The 7,955-nt window shown below is 40.1% G+C and overlaps 1 protein-coding gene across 1 annotated transcript; it reads right to left on the bottom strand.

Moving 5' to 3' along the window:
* Window positions 1–1,471: 1,471 nt before the first annotated feature.
* LOC112229036 (SLC35A4 upstream open reading frame protein) lies at window positions 1,472–6,679 on the bottom strand. Its single transcript, XM_024394918.2, has 3 exons — window positions 6,299–6,679; window positions 4,744–4,827; window positions 1,472–2,330 (listed from the first exon to the last, which is right to left on the bottom strand). Exons 1-3 carry the CDS (start codon window positions 6,311–6,313, stop codon window positions 2,133–2,135), a joined length of 297 nt encoding a protein of 98 aa, XP_024250686.1. The 5' UTR covers window positions 6,314–6,679; the 3' UTR covers window positions 1,472–2,132.
* Between the last annotated feature and the right edge of the window lie 1,276 nt (window positions 6,680–7,955).

Raw genomic sequence — 7,955 nt, 5'->3', positions numbered from 1 at the left:
GCTGCAGTAGGCCTATATGCAGCTAGACCATTGCCATGTATGGATCTGTGCCATTTACTTTGAACTGGACTGTGTTCACAGCATGAGCGGTCGTGAGTAGATGCACTTGTTTTGAGATGAAAGCGAGAGCTGCATGTAGCCACGTATGCACATTTTGTTCATACCCTTTGCAAGTTAGTGAGTTATTAGCCCCGTTATAGGTAATTTGTAGTCAGCAATAGGGAAGTGATCGCTTCCTACAAGAACACAAAACATGTACATTTCTAGACATCTTTGAAAAGAATGTCAGGTAAAGAGCCTCTTAAAGGGGTCGTGTTGTATTTTGAGACAGGCTTGAATAAGCTAAGTAGCCAATAAGCAGAGGGAAGCATCATTTGTCTGATTCTCTGTAATAATGGTATGGGAATAATAATGCATTTTATTTTGTAAAATGTCTTCTTGCATCAATCACCACAACATGTTTTTTTTCTCCAAAATCTCATGGAATGTAGGCCTACATTGAACACCAAACATTGCCTGCACAGAATTTTCACAACGTTCAAGTTTGCGCTCAGCAGACCTGACATTTGCTCAGTGCCAAAAAACAGGGAACATTGCCCGTAACATGATGCAACCATCACTATGCTTGAAAATATGGAGAGCGGTACTCAGTAAAGTGATGGATTTGCCCCAAACATAACACTGTATTCAGGACAAAAAGTGAATTGCTTTGCCACATTTTATGCAGTATTACTTTAGTGCCTTTGTAAAGGATGTCACGGTGCTTGCTTAGCGAGTACCAGTACCTCACAAATACACGTGACCGCCCTCCTCAAGTGTCTTAGCCAATCGCGCCACCTCAAAAGCCAGCTAATGAGGTGAAGCAAGCGAGACACTTAAAGCTGAGGAGTAAGTTTCACACATCCCCAGTTTTCTCCTATCACAGCCATTAACTCTGTAACTGTTTTAAAGTCACCATTGGCCTTATGGTGAAATCCCTGAGCGGTTTTCTTCCTCTCTGGCAAATGAGTTAGGAAGGATACCTGTATCTTTGTAGTGTCTGGGTGTATTGATACACCAGCCATAGTGTAATTAATAACTTCACTATGCTCAAAGGGATATTCAGTGGCTACTTATTTAATTTTTTCACACATCTGCCAATAGGTGCCCTTCTTTGCGAGGCATTGGAAAAGGTTCCTGGTCTTTGTGGTTGAATCTGTGTTTGGAAATCACTGCTCGACTGAGCGACCTTACAGATAATTGTATGTGTGGGCTACAGAGATGAGGTAGTCATTCAAAAATCATGTTAAAAACGTATTGCACACGGATTGAGTCCATACAACTTATTATTATTTTACTCCTGAACGTATTTAGGTGTTCAATAACAAAGGGGTTGAATACTTATTGACTGAAGACATTTCAGCGTTTCATTTGTCATTCATTTGTACACATTTCTAAAAACGTCATTTCACTTTGACATTATGGGGGTAGTGTGTAGACCAGTGACAAAACAATCCAAATGTAATCCATTTTAAATTCAGGCTGTAACACAACAACATGTGGAAAAAGTCAAGGGGTGTGAATACTGTAGACTTACAGTGACCTAAAAGTCCCAAAATAGGTTGAGAACCTGGTATCTACCTGGGGACAAATTTGTATATATGAACATAATATTATCTTAGTCATGTTTCAAATCTGGATACTACAGGTTATACATATAATTTGGGTATAACAAGGTTATATGGTTGATCTGCGAGCAAGACGAAATAGAAAACTGACCTGAGGCAAATAAGATCTCCCACTATAAAGCACCTACTTCAATAAGTCAAATCCCTATTGCATAAAATAGGAACAATGTTATTTTTCCAGTAATATAAAAACATACACTAAAGTCCCTGCAGGACTATTGCACACATTGCAAGAGATGATTGTAAAGACACTTAATGCGTAATTCAAGGAATATATCGTTTCCCCCAAAATGTCTCCTAACAAACACAGATCATATAATTTTTTCTCAGTTCAGAATATTCTGCAATCTAAAATAGAGGTGGGGTAGTCCAATGGATCTTTTTGAGGGGGCAGGGGTTCAGAGATCCATATCCCCACCCCCCCATAATTCCCCCTCCATATTTCCCCCCCCAAAACCAGGGCCGCTAATTGCTGGGTCCTTTAAGAGTGTTGAAATAGTCTTTCAGAGTTTCCTCAATGTTGGGCACGCCAAAGTTTTGAGCTGCAAAGATGCCTGTGCAAGTCCCAAGGACCACACCCAAAACCGCAGAGGATCGCAGCCTAGACACAACATATCCTGCCAAGAAGCCCTTGAGGAAAGGAGAGGCCAGCACACTGCCACCCTGGAACAAATAAATACACAATAATCCTCATGTTAGAAACAAACACAACACACAGGTGTGTAGATGCTCTCATCTGACAGTTTGACCAGATGTATGGAAAACCTGTGCACTATGCATCCATGCACACAAACAGACTTGATATGTAGCTTAATAACTACAGAAAAGAGAGGGCCTGTATGAGGTCATGTTTGTGTGAAAACACAGCCTGAGGCTAGGGTGCCCAATCAAAAACGTATCTTTGACCAATTGGTAAACTAATAAGTTAATTGTGTAGATAATCCTCTTAAAAAAAACAATGGTCCAAACTTCATGTCACCCATCATAATACATTCACAAGCTATTGGATTGTTTACCCTTGTAATTTTGTAGGATGACTGGAATTAGGGTGTCTAATTCAATGGATGCCAGAGAAAAAAATGGGTCAAAGAAATCTGGAAAATTGCATCGCATCAACTAGGCTGGATTCTGTGCAAGAGTTAAGGCTACTGGCTACCTGACAGGCTCGCTTTTTCGTTGAACTCATCATCTTTCTTATCAAATCCCCAGGACATAAAACAACATAGAGGTAAGGTGGATATCGATTTTGAGACATGACATGTTGTATTTTCACATTTTAGTATTCACTTTAAATATTCATTTGAAATTCCTGTTCTTTTTCAAACATTTCTCACCAACAAAAAAAAAACGGAGAACTGAGGATCGATCAAACTTTTTATTTTCAAAGCGTTTTACTTTTAATTCAGCTCTTGCCATGCTAATTTAGCTTTTTTGCGACCCGTGGAAATAACGTTGAAGATAAAGGCCACAAAATGTCAAATCCTCAAAAGTTGTTACGAGAAACCTGCACCACTAGTTAATTAAGTTATGTTAACAGAGCTCGGTGCTTATTATCGTATGTACTAGGTTACGAAATCCGACTTTTTGGGATATAATGTTAATGATATGTTAGAGAAAGACCCCACTGAACGATTCAGAACATGAACAATCATATTTGTTATGGTCAAAAACTATTTTATAACATAAGAAAGTGAAATTTCATCACCAAAGCACATTTTCACCTACTCATATCATGGGTGGACACCATACTGAGTCCTGTGTGTGTGTCAGGGTCCCCCCCATTGCCAAAATGCATTTTAGCCTATTCATTGGTTGAAATACCTGTCAATGTAGCGCTAAAACTGATTACTACAGCTCATCAAACAGCTTGTTCGTTAATGGTGGAGTGAAACGTGCTTTTATAAGCCTAATAATTGGGCAACAATTCTGAATGTAATCGCTTGTTAAAAAAAAACAGTTTTGATGGCCACGATTAAAAAAGAGCTAATATATGCTTCCCAATTGCCATTCAAGTGCATAGGCAACTAGGCCGGCTTCAGGACATCACACAACACATTGCAATAAACTGGAGGCAATATGCATTTTGAAAACATATAGGACTACTTCATTTTTTGATACCTGAACGTTTTACTACATAAAATCCAACCAAACGTGCAGTAGGAAATTATTTTATAAAGACTATGCCAATGAAATCAGTAGCCTATTCTCTCATGTTCAATTGGTTTTCAAATGTCTTTCATTGTCCAGTAGCCAAAGGCACAGTCCTAGTCATATTAGCAACCCATGCTAGTTTTTGCATCTTTAGATCTCCCCTCTTTCTACATTTCGAACAGATATTTTCATCTCGGTATGAAATCGCTCACATGTGCTGTGCGCTTTTGCCAATGGTGTTTTCCCACTCATTTCATTATGGAATAAACATTCACGCGTAGCCTACTGCCTTGTGCGCATTGCTGCGCTTATAATGTAAAGAAATCCTAGTTCTTCAAAATCTTAAGCTAAACGTTCTGATCTGTTGCATGAGTCTCCTTGCTTTTTTAATGTTTTTTGGATGTAGCCTAGGCCTAAAGGTTGTATTAATTTGGGATCCATCGTCCCACAATGGTCCCAGAGTCCATTTGGCTATTTCTCTGGCACAGAACGACAAGCTTAGTTGACCAATAGAATAGGTAAACTTTTGTACTAAAGGGGATAGTAGATTGACATAGGCTAGTGAGTTTGCTGTTCATTACTCCTCTTGTTACTCCTCTTGTTGGCTGAGGTAGTAAATGTAAAAGTAAATGTGGAGAGTTCTTCAAACATCTTCAAATTCACATCAGAATTCAGTAAGAACGGCACACAACATTGCATCCTCGAGTTGCATGTTCTGTTAAAATGAATTAGGCCTCCCATCATCTAAATGTGATTTCAGTCATTCTGAGCACTGCGTGTGGATGCCATAATCAGGTTAAGCATCCAATGCATATGGGTCCGGTAAATGTCTTAAACGTCCAGTAAATTAAAGTGCTGCCGGTCAAATGTATGGCGCCACATTTTTGGAAACCCTGGTTTGTGTGTCGGACATCTGACGGCTCACCTGTGGGATCCCAGCCTGTACTTCCTTCTCCACGCGGCGCTGAATGTCCTCTAGCTGGTCCTTGAGCTCTGCCAGATCCTTTAGCTGTCTCAAAGGGTAGTAGTACATGTCAAAAGTCAATTTAGGACTGCAAGCAAGGCAAGTTATTGACACAGAAAACACGTGTCCGTCCTCCCCAATTAAGGTGCCACCAGCCTCCTGTGCCTGAGTGTCTAGCTGCTGCTACTCTCTGTTATTATCTATAAGTTACATGGTCACTTTAATACCTCTACCTACATGTACATATTACCTCGACTAACTGGTGCCCCGCACATTGACTCTGTACCGGTACCCCCTGAATATAGCCTCGCTATTGTTGCTCTTTAATTGTTTGTTACTTCTATTTCTTATTCTTTCTTTTTTTTAGCTATTTAAAAAAAACTGCATTGTTGGTTAAGGGATTGTAAGTAAGCATCTCACTGTAAGGTTAGTAGTGTATTAATACCTGTTGTATTTGGCGCAAGTGACAAATATTATTTGATATCTAAGGTAGATCTACACTCAAGTGATTCTTTAGTCCAACATGTGTGTCCCAAAACAATCCAATAGTCCATCAAAAATTCTTCCTCTTACTGAGTCCCATTGTATTGTATACGAAATCCATTCTTCGCCGATACTAATGCATGAATGAACTTAACATCTTGATCGACTATTGATTAGTCTGGACTAGTGTGCACAGCTTTGACCGCTCAGACAAAGATATGTAAAACCAAGATATTTCATCTGTGTAGTTTCCAATGGGAGCAAATGAGGCATAGTAGGGCCGAATAAGCAAGGAGGTGGGCAGAGCCAAACACGAGCTAGAGAGATTATATTGGCATAAACCTCATTTGCATATAACAGTTAGAGAACGCATTCTCTGTGAAGTGCGCCGTAACTCAATTAGCCCCTCCAATCTTTGTAAACAACGCACATTTTATTGAAACTTTAGCAAACGGTCACGTCTACCAAAAAAATGTGAGCATTCTGTTCGTAACAATTTATAGTTTTGCGAGCAGAAAACTATATTGAGATCGGGCTCTTCTTCGATGAGAAAATGAGCGGAATGTCGGTTCAATTCCATCTCGCTCCATAGTCCCTCGTCTCCTCAACATATTTGGTGGGTAGTCGCAATTCCAACCGGATGCTTCTGATTTATACATCTGGTGAAACACCGGTCTGTTCGTCCTATCCGTGTATTCTACCGGTTAAAACAATATGCCATATGAGCATCGTGTTTCCAGTCTACATTCTCACGATCATATCCAGTACAATTGCTAGCTATATAGTTAGACCAATGGCCCAGCAGGTCAGGTTGCTACATGAATGTAATGTTTAGTAAACGTTAGCTAGCTCGCATAGCTGGGCTAGTTTTGAGTTTCTTAGGAAAAACATACAGCTAGCAAGCTAAATAACGGTCACAAGTAACCTTAGCTACACCGAATATACATACAACTAGCTAATAAGCAACTGCTACAACCGCGAATACAAGCACAAGATGTTTAACTCTCCATAGGCTAAAGTTTAAGGCACTAACCTTGTCGTCCGCCATGTCTTGAATCAATGATGGTGGTACTGATTATTGACTGGGCTCGATTTTCTTCCCTGCTAAAATATGTGTGACTAAAAGTCATGTGTGGTGTGCCGACTGTTTTTACTCAGTTTACTTTCTGGACTACATCGCTGTTATATGCATTCTTTACAATGTGGCAATATCAATTCATTTTAAAATCTAGCTACTAGCGTTATTATTTATTTATTACATGATTAGAATTGGAATTGAGTTACAGTTACAGGACACGGCAGGCGTAAAGTTAGCTTGCAGTATTCGCAAGTAAAATGAACTGATTTGAAACAATTAGTCATTGTAATCGGACAGCCTTTTGGGAGGATTATATGGGGAACATTTGCATAATGCTATGAAACTGAATATCAAGAAGTACAACAATATTTACAATTCTAAGTGTTTGCACAAATACATGGCTCTGCCTGATGTCATCAGAGGAGCTTTGTACATCAAGAGGGGTTGTAAATTCTACACGCGAACCGGGTGGAGGCTTCATATATACGGCTTCAACCGTAGTGGAGGCTTCATATATACACACATTGAGTGGAGGTGAGAAGAGGATGATGCAAGCAGACTGAACGATGACGGGCAGTGTGATCCGTCAAGACATGGATGCTGATTAAGGTGGACAATAGAAATAAAGTACACGATGGAACTACAGACCATGTGATGCCAGTGGCAGTCATGTTTTCCAAGATATTTCCATATAAGAATGCTCAAGAGGACACATTATTAGGCTATGTCAAATCAAATTGTATTTGTCACATGCGCCGAATACAACAGGTATGGCCATTTGATTCATGAATTTGCAGCTTGGAGGTAGATTGTCTATGGATGGTACTGGCCATATGACAGATGCAGTCATAGGCTCTCTATCTTACATTGCCTCTAACGTTTTGCTCGGTTGAAACCTCTGGTTGTACTGTGATAAGGATAGTTTAACTGACAGATTATTTTACATAGTTTAGCAGACACTCTTAACCAGAGCAATTTACAATAGTGAGTGGATACATTTTCATACTGGTCCCGTGTGAGCCGCACACAACCACACTACAACATTGCATCTAGGGAAAAGAGATGGGTTTAGAAAGCTGCAGCAACAGACGTTGCCTTTAAGGAAGCCTGCCTATAGAACACCCTTCCTCCCTATAGAACACCCTTCCTCCCTGTAAAACACCACAGCGTACTGATGCACAGGAAATCATCCTGTATTCTGTGATGTTGCTGGTGTTGCTATGAAAAGCACTCTCAAAGTGTCCCTTCTCATATATTTTTAAGAGTAGGGCTTGGCAGATGCAGGTTCTTTGCGAGGGGCAGATTTATGTCTCTAATCTTCCTGAGACACCCCTTTTACACAGAGAGGCATCCCTTCTCAAGTTGAATTGAACCCTATTACGACTCCCTCACTACACAAATACTCGATAGGCTACACCTGTCGCATTCACCCTTCGAGAAAGCACGTTTGTTTTGATTTTTGTATTATTGCCCTCTTGTTGGTCTCCATATAACTGTAGTAATGTATTTATTCTAGAAAAAGCATGCTTTTGGGGTCTGTTTGCTGGTCTGCACTGTGCCTTTGTCCTTAGTGCCTGTTCTCGGCCTCAGCAGTCCTTTTAAGGCACCGAGA

This window comes from Oncorhynchus tshawytscha, linkage group LG30 (assembly GCF_018296145.1).
Source record: "Oncorhynchus tshawytscha isolate Ot180627B linkage group LG30, Otsh_v2.0, whole genome shotgun sequence".
NCBI classification, from domain to species: Eukaryota; Metazoa; Chordata; class Actinopteri; order Salmoniformes; family Salmonidae; genus Oncorhynchus; species Oncorhynchus tshawytscha.
Note: the sequence above shows the minus strand (reverse complement) of the source record. Positions and strands in the feature narration are given on the sequence as shown.